The sequence below is a fragment of the Schistocerca cancellata genome, chromosome 2 (assembly GCF_023864275.1).
Source record: "Schistocerca cancellata isolate TAMUIC-IGC-003103 chromosome 2, iqSchCanc2.1, whole genome shotgun sequence".
NCBI classification, from domain to species: Eukaryota; Metazoa; Arthropoda; class Insecta; order Orthoptera; family Acrididae; genus Schistocerca; species Schistocerca cancellata.
In genome coordinates this window covers 580,355,166-580,371,823 of record NC_064627.1, presented here as the reverse complement: position 1 = coordinate 580,371,823, position 16,658 = coordinate 580,355,166, and the positions used below count along the sequence as shown (strand labels likewise).

At 40.3% G+C, this 16,658-nt stretch overlaps 2 protein-coding genes across 2 annotated transcripts in view; one reads left to right on the top strand and one right to left on the bottom strand.

Annotated features, from left to right (window-relative positions):
• LOC126162190 (mediator of RNA polymerase II transcription subunit 11) overlaps nucleotides 1–5,871 on the bottom strand; it is a 57,448-nt gene extending 51,577 nt beyond the window's left edge. Inside the window, exon 1 of the mRNA XM_049918517.1 lies at nucleotides 5,679–5,871. Coding sequence (XP_049774474.1) covers nucleotides 5,679–5,754 — 76 coding nt within the window. The 5' untranslated portion in view covers nucleotides 5,755–5,871. The remainder of the gene's footprint in view (nucleotides 1–5,678) is intronic.
• A 104-nt stretch (nucleotides 5,872–5,975) lies between these two features.
• LOC126162189 (rho guanine nucleotide exchange factor 7) overlaps nucleotides 5,976–16,658 on the top strand; it is a gene marked incomplete in the record, with an annotated part of 149,487 nt that continues 138,804 nt past the window's right edge. The window contains 1 exon segment of the mRNA XM_049918516.1: nucleotides 5,976–6,132.

The window sequence follows — 16,658 nt, the reverse complement described above, 5'->3', positions numbered from 1 at the left end:
GAATGGGGAACCACCATCAATGCCCAGCATTATCAAGCCACTTTACAGAACCTTAGAAGAGCCATCAAGTCGAAACATCGAGGCATGTTGTCCAATGGCATTATCCTTCTGCATGATAATGCGCGCCCCCCAGAGAGTGAGTTTTCAGCAAACTACACCTTCATTGGAAATAGATAACATACATACACGCACTCACACAAATGCACCTCACACACAAATGACCAGGGTCTCTGGTTATTGGTATCAGACTGCAAGCAGCAGAGAATGATGGGAGAGGCAACTGGGTGGCGGAGGTATGGAGGAGACTGTGGCAGGGAGGCGGAGGGATAGCAGGGTGGGGTTGGAGGATGTTAAAGTGCTGCTTGTGGGAGCATACAGGGATGAAATGGAGAGAGGGTAGGGCAGCTAGATGCAACCGGAAGGTTAGATGGAGGACAGGAGGGGGAGGGGGGAGTAGTGAAAAAGGGGAAAAATAAAAAGACTATGGGTGCACTGGTGGGATAGAGAGCTGCATAATGCTGGAATGCGATCAGAGAAAGGGCTGGATGGGTGAGGGCAATGACGAAGGTTGACGCCAGGAGGGTTATGAGACAGTAGGATATATTGCAGGGAGAGTTCCGACCTGTGCTAGTCAGAAAAGATGGTGTTAGTAGGAATGGTCCAGGTGGCACAGGATGTGAAGTACTCATTGAAATGAAGAACTTCTTGTTGGATGGCGTGCTCACCAACGGGGTAGTCCAGCTGTTTCTTGGCCACATTTTGTTGGTGGCCATTCATGTCAACAGACAGCCCATTGGTTGTTACGCCCATGAAGAATGTAGCAAAGTGGTTACAGCTCAGCTTTTAGATCACATGACTGGTTTCACAGGTAGCCCTGCCTTTGATGGGACAAGTTATGCTAGTGACCAGACTGGAGTAGGTGGAGGTGGGAGGATGTATGGGACAGGTCTTGCATCTATACTCAGTTATTTGTATGAATTTACATATTCGAAAGGTGACTCACTGAAAATATACCTATAGGATACTATATTTTTCGCAATTATACATTTCTGAACATTTAAAACAAGTTGTCAATCATTGCAGGACCTGAAATCATGTCAAGATCGGACTGAATATTTGTACAGCTCCATTCAGTATAAAGTATTTCTATCACCATCAAAATGCATTTTGTAATCATGACACAACAGTAGGCAGAGAATAATAAACAGCTACATTTCTTCATTTATAAAATATTAATTGAACATATCATGGATAATTCTGGGCATATAGAACAACAATGAAAAAGAAATGAAGGTGTCTTGTAGAGAAAAATGTGTTGTTTTTAATGAATGTTAAACAAAATGCATTACAGGCGACCTTTCTGAGATAGTATCTAATTACCAAGGAAAAAATTATGGGATAATTTCTATGTTCAAGAGTCAGCTGGCTCAGTTTCTTCATCTCTGTGACACTCTCCTGCAGTCAAACAAACCTGATACCAGTTGTGTTTCACTTCTCTAAATATGTACAATATCCTTGTAGTCCTATCTGGTACAAGTCCCACACACTTCAGCAACATTCTAGGATGGGTTGCATGAGTGATTCGTACGCAATCTCCTTTGTAGACTGATTTCATTTCTATGGTATTCTACTAATGAAGTCTGCTAGCTGCTTTGCCCACAGTTCAGCCTAGACGGTGATCCCATGTCATGTTCCAACTAAATGTTCCCACTCATGTATTTGTATGCATTCACAGATTCCAGCAGTGATTCATTGATATTATATTTACAGGACACTATATTTTTTTTGTTCCGTGAAATGCGCAATTTTATACTTCTGAACATTTAAAATTATCTGTCAATCTTTGCACCTCGAAATCTTATCCACATCTGACTGAATATTTGTACAGCTCGATTCAGACTGTACATCACTGTAGATAACTGCACCATCTGCAAGAAGTCTGAGGTTTGTATTAATATTGTCTGTAAGAGCATTAATATACACCATAAACAGCAAGTGACCCTACACTCTTTCCTGGGGTACACCTGAGGTTACAAGGGCTATCCAGAAAGTAACAGATGTTTTGGTCTATTGTGGCAGTGGGTGCAGCTACAGCCGCCATCTTGGTGCCACAATGTTTCTACACTCAGTAAGCATCAAGTTGTGGTAACATGTGGTCTGTGCATCTGCTACTTTGCTTTCTCTGACGTGTTAAAATGTGCATTACATCAGAATGACCTGCCACTTGCAAGGCGTGTTGTGTGATTAGGTTTTTATTGGCAAAAACTGTATATAAACTGAAACTTATTGTGACCTTTGTGATGTGTGCAGAACAGGAATAAGTGAAAGTTGAGAGAGGCAATGATGGGCCGATTTTAAAAATGGCCATACCAATGTTCATGATGAGGACTGTAGTGGTAGGTTTAGGTTTGTGACTAACAAACTTGGGATGAGAATCAACGACAAAATTCGTGAAAATCGTCATTTTATGATTACAGAACTTTTGCAACATTTTCCCCAAATTTCATGAAGTTTGGTGCATGAAACTGGGGAGAAGCAGCTTGGTTACCACAAATTTTGTGCTAGGTGGGTTCCCACAACCACAAAAAACAGACTGGCTGCAGCAATGTCCTTCCTTAAAGATTACAAGAAAAATGGTAACAAAATTAGCGATTGTGTTGTAACTGGGGCCAAGACTGGGTGAAGCATGTCAATAGTAAAACTAAACGGCAGTCGAGGGAATGGGGACATACAAATTCTCCCAAGGAAGTATTTGCAAACACTGTCAGCAACAATAGTCATGGTTACTCTGTTTTGGGACTCTAAGGGAGTGATTCTCATTAATTTCCTTGAACAAGGCACGACAATTAACTCAGAGAGAAATTGCCAAGCACTGACAAGTTAATGCAGATCATACAACATAAGCATTGGGGTAACCTTGCTGAAAAGTTTTGATTTTTCATGACAACGCATGTGCACATAAGGTCAATTGTACCTGAGAGATCCTACAAGGTTTTAGATAGGAGGTGTTTGATCATCCACCATATAGCTTGCATTTGGAGCCGAGTGACTACCACCTCTTCCCAGCAATGAAGAAATGCCTCACTACACAACGCTTTTAACTAAACTGCATGCCGGTATAACTAGTAGCTGCAGTTGCAGGCAGTAGATTTCCACAGAGTTGGTACTGAAAGACTTATGCCATGGCATGATAAGTGCCTCAATTTGAATGGTGATTACATAAAAAAAGGTTTACGATTATACCTTTAAAATATATGCAATAAAAATTGGATTCTCCATATAGTTATTTTGTTTATTTCAAAACGTCTGTTACTTTCTGGATAGCTCTAGTATTTCTACATTATATGGCGACTCTCCAGCCAAGATAACATGTTGCATCCCCCCGACCAAGAAATCCTCCATCCTGTCACAAATTTGGTCTGATACCCAACACTGAATCAAATGTTTCTCAGAAATTGAGAAATATTGCATTACCTGACTGCTTTGATCTGCTGCTTTCAGGATGTATTATGAGAAAAGTATGAGTTGGGTTTCACTTGATCTATGTTCACGAAATCTTTGCTGGTTGATATGGGAGGAGTCATTCTGTTCGAGATGCCTCATTATATTTGAGCTCAGAATATGTTCTACAATTCTACAACAAATGCATGTCATGGGTAATGGATGGTAGTTTTGTGGAGCACATCCAGTAGACAGGTCTGACTTATGCTTTTTTCTAGCTACTGAGCACAGTTTTTTGTTTGAAGGATCTATGATGGATTACAGTTGACAGAGGGTCTATTGGATATAGAATTTGATAGGGATCCCAATGGGCCCTGCAGCTTTGTTCAACTTTAGAAATATCAGCTGTTTCTCGGCACCACTGACACTAATATCTATTTCACTCATCTTTTCAATGGTATGAGAACTAAATTGGGGCAATACTCCTAGGATTTCCTTTGTAAAGGAACATCGGAAAACAAAGTTAAGCATTTCTGCTTTTGTTTTGCTACTCTCAATTTCAGTTCCTGCCTTTTCCATTTGCCTCTATTAATTCAAGAAACAATTCCATCCTTAAGCTAGCAGATCTTATAAAAACCAACAAAAAGCTCACCAAAAGCAGAACTTTCAACGAAAATTAATTCAAGATATAATGTTACCTGGATTGTGAATATTTGGGTCAGCTGAACCTACTCATACTGGATGTCAGCTTTGCCCCATAATACAATGATTATGTGGTATGTGACTTATGTGTGCAAGCACAAAGATAACACAACACTAGCAGTATTTCTTATGCATCTGCGTCAGTTTTGGGGATGTAGGTTGTGGTAACATCGATCGGTGGTGTGGCTAAAGGCCTATGTCAGACTGGAAGGTGACAGTCTGGTTATGAGGAAATATTGATCTGTAGCAAAGCCTGAGGTCTAGGTTAAGTTTAATGGTGATAGTTTGGTTGTGAACTGGCAAGCAGCATGCTTCAGTTAATATGAATGAGTGACACTGGCACAGCGCAAAATAATACAAACATTCACATCATAGTCACAATCGACAGCCTTGACTTAAGGAGCTCCTTGTCCAAGTACTGAATATTGAGGACTTTAGAATTTGCAGAGTTGCCTTTACTATGAACAGGCAGCTACACACCAAATACAAACCGAATCTCATATTGTAAGGTGAAAATGATGTACAAAATTAGAACAACTGACATGGAATATCTAGTCATCATTTGATACGTATTAGCCTATTGTAAGAATGTTAGTTATCCACTGTATTTATACATATTAATGAACCAGGTGCTTATTAGCAAGGTATCTCATGGATTTGAGCAGGCTATTTCTTTGTCATGAGACACATCTCATATCACTGTACAAGTTAGCAGACAGACACCTTGATTTAATGAGAATAATAATAGAATACTAAAATGTTTGACAATGTGATTAAGCATCTCGGAATGAGTAGCCTATTATATCTGAAACACAATAGTAAACCAACTCTTTCGATAACTGAATCAACATAAAAGTTCTATAACTAAATTCCTAGCAGTTGTTCCTGGAGGCTTGGATGCGCTGTTGCAATCCCCATCAAATTGACGGGTTACTGAGGCGTGGATACAAAAGTATGATTTCTGACAAATACAAATACTCTATGATTTTAAACGATTTCGTGTCCCTTCTTAAACCAAGTCGATCAAAGATAGCAAACTATACAACTAGTATATTATATTACCTCGTATTACACATATGTAAGAAAACAGATTTCTCTCTGAGGTGCAAGAATGAATTCATGTAGATACTTTGACGACAACAATACTTGTTTGTCGTCATATGAATAATTACATACGTCACTTACAGATGCACAGTACAAGGAAAAAGTTGATACTCAAAAAGGCCAACGCGTCATTCAAACTTTCTTGGTGGAGTTGACCATCTTCAAATATTGCGTACACCTTTTCTCATAAAAAAAGAACACTAAATAATAATGTGTTTCATTGGCCTACACAGCTATTAACTCCAAATACACGGTATCTTTAGCGAGCACTATAAAGTCATTGTTACATACAGTAGTTTCCGAACTACACAGGGGCACGTCAATTACTCGCACTTCCACAACTATGTTATTCGGTCGAGAAATAGCATGTGTGTTGTGCGATCAACAAAATGAAATGTCTGGATGTGAATATTAAAACCAATATTACTGACCAGCACTTTGAAGACATGTTATAATATCTTTCTCAATAGTGTCTAAGACTTGTATTCTCTCCATGGGTGCTGTCATTGCGTTACTGTTTGCACGACACTACCGTTTCAAGTACGGACTGCACCGCTACTATTCCACTTCACAGTTCCGCTCGTCCCGACGCCTAAAGTAATAATAAATACAAAACAGCAACACAGTATAATGTAAGTATCGTACTCGATAGTTATCGACTATCGATAAGACGAAAAGTATGCTCTTGTACGACACCTATTGCACAGCGTTGATTTATCGATATATCAGTATAATGTTTGTATCCGTGGAGAAGAAAGACATGTATTTTCAAATAGGAGTTTAAAGCAAAAGAAACAGTTAAAAGTGACTCAGTACTGCTATCAGCTGCGACAAATAAACAGCACCAAAAATTAGAATACTTCAAATGATAGTATATCTTATATGGTAATGTACTTCAAATGGCACTAAAAATAATTCTGCCTATTAATAACTTCCTTTTCCCTACTCGAAAACCACTGTACAGAAAGAAAATTTGTTATGCCTTTTATAGACTTTAACTTAAACCTATGTAGGCATTAATTTGATATACGATTCGTGATGTCAAGCGAAGTAGATCTATAACAATTTACAAACTGTGCATAATTTTGATGAACAAGATGTTACAAATAAACCTGCAAATTTAACAGTTCCCATTTGAGGATAATACTTCTTCCATACAATCTTGTCTGTTAATCCCAGCGCGAAGACGTAACGAAGATAGGATTATGAATCTCCTCACCACTTTAATTATATGCTCTAACGGGGGTGTGCCAGCATCATTGCCTTGCAAGCAAATTGTTTCTTTAGGACTGTTGCATTTCTTGACTCTTTGAGTTGAATTGTGTCAAATATGTTGTCTTCATAATTCCATTTTACAACTTCATCATTGCTCCGATTCATACGTTACATAATTTTCGAAATTCTATGAAGTTACCAAGGTATACTAAGATTCCCGCAGTATTTTTCGATTATTTTATCCTCGTACGTAAATGTAGGCTTATAAGCCTACAGGCTTGTTTGAGTTCCGAATTAAGTTTAATTATGTTGCCCAGTTTTTGTAAACATTTAATGGAAATTGAAAATTTCTGCCATTGGGGCTCTCGAACTTACTGCTTACTACAAGCAGTTGCTTTAATCATCAGGCATTTTGAGCGCTCTTGCAGGCCTGACGCCTTTAGTTAGTTAGTTCCTTGTTCATAGATCAAATTCACAGTAAATATTATGATATGGAACATGTGACTGTCACTGTTGTTTCCACTCACAATGTCTTTTCAGTACTATGCTTTGATTTTCATGTGACAATGTGTTGAATATGGTTACAGAAAACTGCAACTATTCAACTTTTTAAATATATATTTATTCCCATAAATTAGTTTTTAATCCTTTTCGTACTCGTCTTCAGCTGGGATGTATAGAAGTCACCTCTTTATTTCTGCAGAATGATGCAGGCTCCTGGCTTGCCACAGTATAGTTAGGATTGTAGTTAGCATTCTCTTGCACAGTATTGTGGGTAGTGACCACCACTTCCACTTTGTCTCTTGGCCTTTAATTTATCACTCCATAAATATTTTTATTGTCACCATAAATCCACCAACAACCAGTATGTGTCAGTATTACGGAGACAATCAGTACACATCATTTATTTATTTGTAACTGATAGGCAATTAAAGTGGAAACTGCTAATTGGACACTATTTATATTACTGCTCGTACCGTTGTAAGCCAGTATCCAGGATCAGGCTTCGTAAATAAAGATGTAACTTCCATGTGCCCCATCTGGAGGTTAGTCTGAAAAAGGGAGCATTTTAAAATAGTTATTGGTTTGCAGTTTTCTGCATTTATAAGAAAATACTTGTTTGTATGACTGACCGAAGAAACTATTTACATATCTTGTTACCGGGTCTTGTTAAATAAATTTGGGTTCATGATGTACTGACCGCATTGTGCTATGACTGCTACACCATCAGTGTTGCAGGATGTGCACTTCTATCTCCAAAGTGGCTTGTACAGGGAACTGTGGGATCATATCTACAGCATTGGGGTGAGCTCAGAGTCAAGAGTACTTACTCAGCATCAACCATCTTTTTTAACCAATGCTTCTATCCAGGAGGTTGATGACTGTGGCCTCGTAGTCAACCATGCTGGCAGGCAGTGGGTGAGTACGCTGAGACAATGGAATGCAGTGACAACACAGTGCAGCGAAGGACTTACTGATGCAAGGAAGTTATACAAGGGTTGAAACTTAAATAGTGGCAACTATTTATTCACAACCGATACAAAAGAGTTACATGGTAGTACCTGTTACTGCCCTTCAAACAAGTCACCAGCATGTGTAGAGCCTATTGCCAGTGATGTGGAAGGCGTAGTATACCATTAGCAGAGCCTGTTCTGTTGATGGTGCGAATGAGGCGGTCTACTGCCTGTCGAATCTCTGGAACAGTTCTGAAACTAATGCCATGAAGTGGTTCCTTCATCTTCGGTATCAAATTGATGTCACAAGGACTTAAGTCCGGGGAGTATGGTGGATGGTACAGTACTTCCCAGTCCTATCGACCAAGCAGAGCAGCCACAGCGTGCGCTGTATGCACCCGTGCATTGTCGTGCAAAATAATGGGTGGGCTGCACAGAAAGTGTCGCCGTTTCTTTCACAAATCTGGCTGCAGGTGATGCTTCAAAAACGTACAGTAATACTGTGCATTGATGGTCTGCCATGGAGGAACGTAATGCTTTAGGATCACACCATCGTAGTCGTACACGAGAATCACCATAACTTTAGACCTCTCCATTTGCACCATCAACAGAACAGGCTCTGCTAACGGTATACTACGCCTTCCACATCGCTGGCAACTGGTTCTGCACAACGCTGGTGACTACTTTGAAGGACAGTAACAGGTGCAAACACGTAACTTTTTTGTATCGGTTGTGAATAAGTAGTTGCCACTATTTAAGTTCCAACCCTCGTACAACTGAGCTGGCGTATGCTGCCTGTGCCTCAAGGTGATTGGCAGGGCTTACAGATACTCTCAGTCAAATCTATGACTCTTTGAGACTGGCTTGAGTTTCAGGTGATTGCACCCAATGGGTGGCTTCACCTTGTCATATCTGATTTGTACTGTAGAACCGTTAGCGTTATTTGACGGCTTGTAGACCAGTGGTTTCACCTAGTTGATCATGCTGTTCAGTGAGACTGTCACTTCTTGGCCACATATTTGACCGATCACTGATGTGGGGACTGGACTGGCTGAATGCGTGATGCCAAAGATTTCAGTTACTAGTGACTGAGCTGGCATCATATATACACGCACTGGCCAGGTATACCCCTTCACGTAGTGGGTTGTGCAAATGGTGATGTATTGTGTTGCAGGATGTAGTAGTGTAGTCTGCTGTTGCTGGTAGAATACTGTGGTGCTGAACACAATGGCAGAGTTACTGCAGCACCCAGGGGCAGAATTGCTTAGGTGGCTGGCCATCATACCTTTTGACTGGTTGCTAATGGCCTGCCTGATGCTGAAGTCTTATAACTTTGTGCCCCCTTGGAAGAATTTGGTCCTCTGAAGTCCTGGCTGGTACTGAACTGGTGAACTACTGAAAAGATATGGTACAACTATGCATTATGATCTCTCTCTCTCACTCTCTACTATTTACACATTACACATTGTCTATTCGTCTTCCATATACACAATGTATGACTGCTAGTACAACCACAATGTCCTATTACTTCTGTCAAACCATATGTTCAATCCATTGTGTTGTGGGCAATGGACTAAGAGAAGGATTTGGCAGATGACTGTCCACTGATAATTGGCTTAGGCCACTGAGCAATGACCAGGATTAAGAAAGTTACCCAGCACAAAATTCCTATTACCACAACTTTGTGCTTGTACCCAGTGCCGTATCATTGAATATGATGGAACAAGTGTTCTGCATTAATGAGCCCATTCTGTGCTGCTAACAGCTTGTTGAGGGAATGAAGCATGGAGTAATGAGAAAATTTAGAGAACTAGAATTTGAGACCGGCTGTTGAATGACTCTACTGCCACCAATGTACATTGTGTGTAAGGACCACGAAGATAAGATTTGAGAAATTAGGGCTCATACAGAGCCTTATAGATAGTCATTTTCCCCTTGCTGTATTTGCATGTGGAACAGGAAAGGAAATGACTAGTAGTACCCTCCGGCACGCACCATACAATTACTTGCAGAGTATCTGTGTAGATGTAGATGAACTCAGCCCATTCTGCCATTCTTTTATGGGTGTAACACACTTGTTCTTAATTTATGAATTTGTAACAAATGACAAAATTGCTTTATCCGTTCTGATCTGAAGTTAGTAATTGATGTCTCTGTAGTATTGAACTTCATCCAGGGCTTGCGCCACTGTTTCAGCTTTTTGATTTGAAATAGCTATAATTTCTGTGTAGTGTGAAAAATGATCCATTAGTGTTAACAAACTATGATTTCCGGCCACATCTGCCCAAGAGGATCTAGGGTATTTGAACCAATCATGTCGAATGATCTGCTTCCCTCCAGTCAGCTCTGTTGCAGAATTTGCTGATGATTTAATTTGGCTACATGTGCACGTGGTACATAGTTCTTTACAAACTGCTCTGTATTCTGCTTACATGTTCGCCATTAATATTCTACATCTACGTCTATACTCTGCAAATCACCATGAGATGCATGGCAGAGGGTACGTCCCACTGTACCATTTATTAGGGTTTCTTCCTGTTCCATTCACATATGGAGCATTGGAAAAATGATTGTTTGAATACCTCTGTGTGTGCAGTAATTATTTGAACCTTATTTCCCAATTTCAATGTTAGCAATACATAGGGGATTGTAGTATACTCGAAGAGTCTTCATTTAAAGCCAGTTCATGAAACTTTGTTAGTAGGCTTTCTCAATATAGTTAATGCCTATCTTCAAGAATTTTCCAATTCAGTTCCTTCAACATCTCTGTGAGACTCTCCCATGGATCAAACAAACCTGTGACCATTCATGCTGCCCTTCTCTGTATACGTTCAGTATCCCTATTAGTCCTATCTTTTATGGGTCCCCACACACTTGAGTAGTATTTTAGAACTGGTTCCACAAGTGATTTGTAAACAAACTTCTTTGTAGACTGATTGCACTTCCCCCCGTATTCTACCAATGAACCGAAGTCTACCATCTGTTTTACCCACAACTGAGCCTATGGGATCATTAAATTTCACATCTGTACAAAGTGCTGCACCCAGGTATTTGTATGAGTGTCTGGTTCCAACAGTGACTCATTGATACTATAGTTATACAATGCTACATATTTTGTTTTGTGAAGTGCACAGTTTTATATTCCTGGATGTTTAAAGCAAGTTGCCAGTCTTTGCAATACTTTGAAATCTTATCGAGATCTGACTGAATATTTATGCAGCTAGTACTTAATTCTAGATAACTGCATCATCTGCAAAAAGTGAGGTTACTATTAATATTGTCTGCAAGGTCATTAATACACGTCATGAACAGCAAGGGTCCCAACATAATTCCCTGGGGCACACCTGAAGTTACTTCTACATCTTACGATGGCATACTATCCAAGATAATATGCTGTGTCTTCACTACCAAATAAGTCATCAATCCAGTCACAAATATTGCTTGATGTCTGTATGATTGTACTTTTGACAATATGTGTAGATGTGGTACTGAGTCATAAGCTTTTTGACCCTCAAGAAATGCTGCATCTACCTGACTGCCTTCATCCAACACTTTCGGGACATCACCTGAGAAAAGTGCAAGTTGTGTTTCACATGATCGAAGTTTTTATACTGTGTTCTGATTGGCATCGAGGAGTTCATTCTGTTCAAGGTACCTCATTATGTTTGAACTCAGAATATGTTCTAAGGCTCTACAACAAATCGATGTCAAGAATACTGGACGGGTTTTGAGGATTGTTTTGCTGCTCTTCTTGTAGATGGCTGTGACCTGTGCTTTTTTCTAAGAACTGGGCACAGTTTTTAGTTCAAGAGATCTGTTGTTGTTGTGGTCTTCAGTCAGTATCAAGAGATCTATGGTGCATTATAGTTATTAGAGGGGCTAACTCAGCTGCAATTTTAGTATACCATCTAACAGGGAGTCCATCGAGACCTAGAGCTTTGTTCAGTTTAATGATTTCAGCTGTTTCTCAGTAACATGACACTAATACTTCATTCAGCTTTTCAGTGGTAAAAGGACAAAGTTGCGACAATTCTCCTGGGTTATCCTTTGTAAAGGGACATTGGAAAGGGGATTTGCTTTGCTGCCCTCAATTTCATGTCCTGCCTCATTCGCTGGGGACTGGACACTAACTTTGGTGCCACTGATAGCCTTTACATATGACAAAAATTTCTTTGGATTTTGTGAAATATCATTTGACAAGATTCTGCTGCACTGGTCATTGAAAACTTCACACATTTCTTTCTGGACACCCAAACGCGTTTCATTCAGCATATCTCTACCTGTACACTACATTAATCCTTGTTACATAGATCATAAGTACGACATTTCGTAATGATGTGGAACATGTCACTTTAACATAAGTTTTCATATATTTAAAAAGAAAGATGATGAGACTTACCAAACAAAAGCGCTGGCAGGTCGATAGACACACAAACAAACATACACACAAAATTCTAGCTTTCGCAACCAACGGTTGCCTCGTCAGGAAAGAGGGAAGGAGAGGGAAAGACGAAAGGATTTGGGTTTTAAGGGAGAGGGTAAGGAGTCATTCCAATCCCGGGAGCGGAAAGACTTACCTTAGGGGGAAAAAAGGACAGGTATACACTCGCACACACACACACACACACATCCATCCGCATATACACAGACACAAGCAGACATTTGTAAAGGCTTGAAACTCTTTGCCTTTACAAATGTCTGCTTGTGTCTGTGTATATGCGGATGGATATGTGTGTGTGTGCGAGTGTATACCTGTCCTTTTTTCCCCCTAAGGTAAGTCTTTCCGCTCCCGGGATTGGAATGACTCCTTACCCTCTCCCTTAAAACCCAAATCCTTTCGTCTTTCCCTCTCCTTCCCTCTTTCCTGACGAGGCAACCGTTGGTTGCGAAAGCTAGAATTTTGTGTGTATGTTTGTGTTTGTTTGTGTGTCTATCGACCTGCCAGCGCTTTTGTTTGGTAAGTCTCATCATCTTTCTTTTTAAATATATTTTTCCCACGTGGAATGTTTCCCTCTATTATATTCATAACATAAGTTTTCTTTACACAAAATAACTAATTAATTATTTTTTTTTTTTTACTACTACATATCTGAGAATTCATCTATTGAGTAGAAGGAGTTGTCATTCGGAAATTCTTTTAATTTGCTTTTGAACGTTGGTTGGCTGTCTGTCAGACCTTTAATACTATTTGGCAAATGACCAAAGACTTTTGTGGCAGCATAATTCACCCCTTTCTGTGCCAAAGTGAGATTTAATCCAGAATACTGAATATCATCCTTTCTTGTAGTGTTGTAGCTATGCATTTCGCTGTTATTTTTGAATTTGGATAGGTTACTAATGACAAATTTCATAAGTGAACATATGTATTGCGAAGGTACTGTGAATATCCGAGTTCCTTAAACAAATCTCTGTAAGGTGATCTTGGGTGGGCTCCAGCTATTATTCTGATTACACACTTTTGTGCAATGAATATTTTCTCTCTTAATGACGAATTGCCTCAAAATATGATGCCATATGAAAGCAGTGAATGAAAATAGGCTTAGTAGCACCTGATGCCGGCAACATGGTTGATTCCCGAAATGTTGTGTCCTATGCACACTCATACCAGGCTGTTCACCCGAGATTTATTTCTTCTTGTATAAACTGTGTTTTCTCAAAATTTAGTGACAGTCCATTTGCCGAGAACCACTAAATAATTTTCTGAAAGACATTATTTACAATTTCCTCACTTGATTCTTGCTTCTTGGGTGTGATTACTATACTTGCATCATCAGCAAAAATAACTAGCTTTGCATCTTCATGAATACAGAGTGGCAAGTCATTAATATATATTAAGAACAATAAGGGACCCAAGACTAAAACCTGTGGGACACCATTCTTGATAGCTCCCGAGTTAGAGGACTCTGCTGGTTTTTGTAGACTATCTGTACTGTTAATTTCAACCTTCTGCATTCTTCCAGTTAAGTATGAATTAAACCATTTGTGCACTGTCCCACTCATACCACAATAATTAAGCTTATCTAGACGAATTTCATGATTCACACAATCAAAAGCCTTTGAGAGATCACAAAATATCCTAATGGGTGCTGTTCAGTTATTCATTGCATTTGATATTTGATCAGTGAAAGCATATATAGCATTTTTTGGTTGACAAAAGCATCTGATCCCACATGTTGGCTTTGACCCGTGACATAAGGGTGTTGTCGTGTGTGACGTCATGACGGTGTGGAGTTTGGTTTGTGAGTGTGGCGTGTTTGTAGATGTCATCGTGTTGTGGTTTGTTGTGCTCTCTGGTGGTATGTTCAGGGTTTTCGTTTGTGTGGTGTAATGGACTCAGTTTGCTTTTGCTCATTATCCAGAATTGTTTGAGTGTCGGCTGTGTTTGTAGTGGAATTCATTTCCGTGAGTTAACGATTTTGTGTGAAGGTTAATTTACTGTTGTTCACTGTACATCATGTGGTAATTTTAGTAAAATTAATCTGTTGTTGATTATGTTCAGGAATGGATATGACGGATAAAGTTAACAGTGCGCAGGTCAAGGGAAGTGTTCGATCCCAATGTGTGGCTGTGTTTGTTGATATTGGTATCAAGAGATGTTTTCGAGCTATATAGGCCAAGGGAAGTGTTTGATCTTAAATTATGGGATCGGGAGCTGCTGTTGAGCTATATAGCTCAAGGGAAGTGTCCGATTCCAGTCCTGAACGAGGTGGCGCAGTGGTTAGCACACTGGACTCGCGTTCGGGAGGACGACGGTTCAATCCCGTCTCCGGCCATCCTGATTTAGGTTTTCTGTTATTTCCCTAAATCCTTTCAGGCAAATGCCGGGATGGTTCCTTTGAAAGGGCACGGCCAATTTCCTTCCCCGTCCTTCCCTAACCCGAGCTTGCGCTCCGTCTCCAATGACCTCGTTGTCAATGGGACGTTAAACACTAATCTCCTCCTCCCTCCTCCGATTCCAGATGATATTGTGTTTAGTGGTATTTGGGGAGTTTTGTGATGTTGGTTTTTTTCGTCGTTTTGTGTGGTTTTGTATGGGGGTGGGTGTCTAAATTGGTTTATATTTAGTTTGCCCCCACCCAAAAACACCCCATTTCCCGCGCTTGTCCCATTAGTGTCATTAGGCTTTTTGTGGAAAGTGTGTGTGTTTGTTTTTTGATGTATTTTCGTCCTCATAATGTGTACATATCGACTTTATATGTGCCATATTGGAATCGTGGTTTATGGTCGTTTCCACCATATTTGTGAGTCATGGGTCAGAGCAGACGGGCGGGATCGTACACTTACATATTTCCGCATTTTCTGTTGAAAAGCCTTTCTGAAAACCAATTAACATTTGTTAGTACTTCAGTTTTACAAGTGTGTGATACTATTCTTGAATACATTACTATTTCAAGAATTTTGGATAGAACTGTCAGAAGTGAGACTGGGCAGTTGTTGCTAGCGTCAGATCTATCCCATTTTTTATGCAATGGTTTGATGATAGCATATTTCAGTCTATCTGGAAAAATTCCCTGTTTCAGTGAGCTACTACATATGTGGCTGAGAATCCTACTTATTTGTTGGGAACAAGCTTTTAGTGCTCTGTTGGAAATGGCATCAGTTCCATGTGAGCTTTTACTTTTGAGTGAATTTATTATTTTCCTAATTTCAGTAGGAGAGGTGGGCTGAATTTCAATTTTATCAAATTGCATAGGTACTGCCTCTTCCATTTACTGCCTTGCATTTTCTAATGAATAGCTGAAACCTATTTTTTTACAACGCTTAAAAAATGATTATTAAAAATTCCAGAATGACATTTTCACTCTGCAGCGGAGTGTGCACTGATATGAAACTTCCTGGCAGATTAAAACTGTGTGCCCGACCGAGACTCGAACTCGGGACCTTTGCCTTTCGCGGGCAAGTGCTCTACCATCTGAGCTATCGAAGCACGACTCACTCCCGGTCCTCACAGCTCTACTTCTGCCAGTATCTCGTCTCCTACCTTCCAAACTTTACAGAAGCTCTCCTGCGAACCTTGCAGAACTAGCACTCCTGAAAGAAAGGATACAGCGGAGACATGGCGTAGCCACAGCCTGGGGGATGTATCCAGAATGACATTTTCACTCTGCAGCGGTGTGTGTGCTGATATGAAAATTCCTGGCAGATTAAAAGTGTGTGCCCGACCGAGACTCGAACTCGGGACCTTTGCCTTTCACGGGCAAGTGCTCTACCATCTAAGCTACCGAAGCACGACTCACGCCCGGTCCTCACAGCTCTACTTCTGCCAGTATCTCGTCTCCTACCTTCCAAACTTTACAGAAGCTCTCCTGCGAACCTTGCAGAACTAACACTCCTGAAAGAAAGGATACAGCGGAGACATGGCGTAGCCACAGCCTGGGGGATGTTTCCAGAATGACATTTTCACTCTGCAGCGGAGTGTGCGCTGATATGAAACTTCCTGGCAGATTAAAACTGTGTGCCCGACCGAGACTCGAACTCGGGACCTTTGCCTTTGCGGGCAAGTGCTCTACATCCCCCAGGCTGTGGCTAAGCTATGTCTCCGCAATATCCTTTCTTTCAGGAGTGCTAGTTCTGCAAGGTTCGCAGGAGAGCTTCTGTAAAGTTTGGAAGGTAGGAGACGAGATACTGGCAGAAGTAGAGCTGGCATGCAGAAAGTTTCATATGTTCAATAAATTAGATAAAAAAACTAAGTAATGTCATATCTCAATGAGGAACTTGAAAATTTCAGAACAGGGTAGGAGC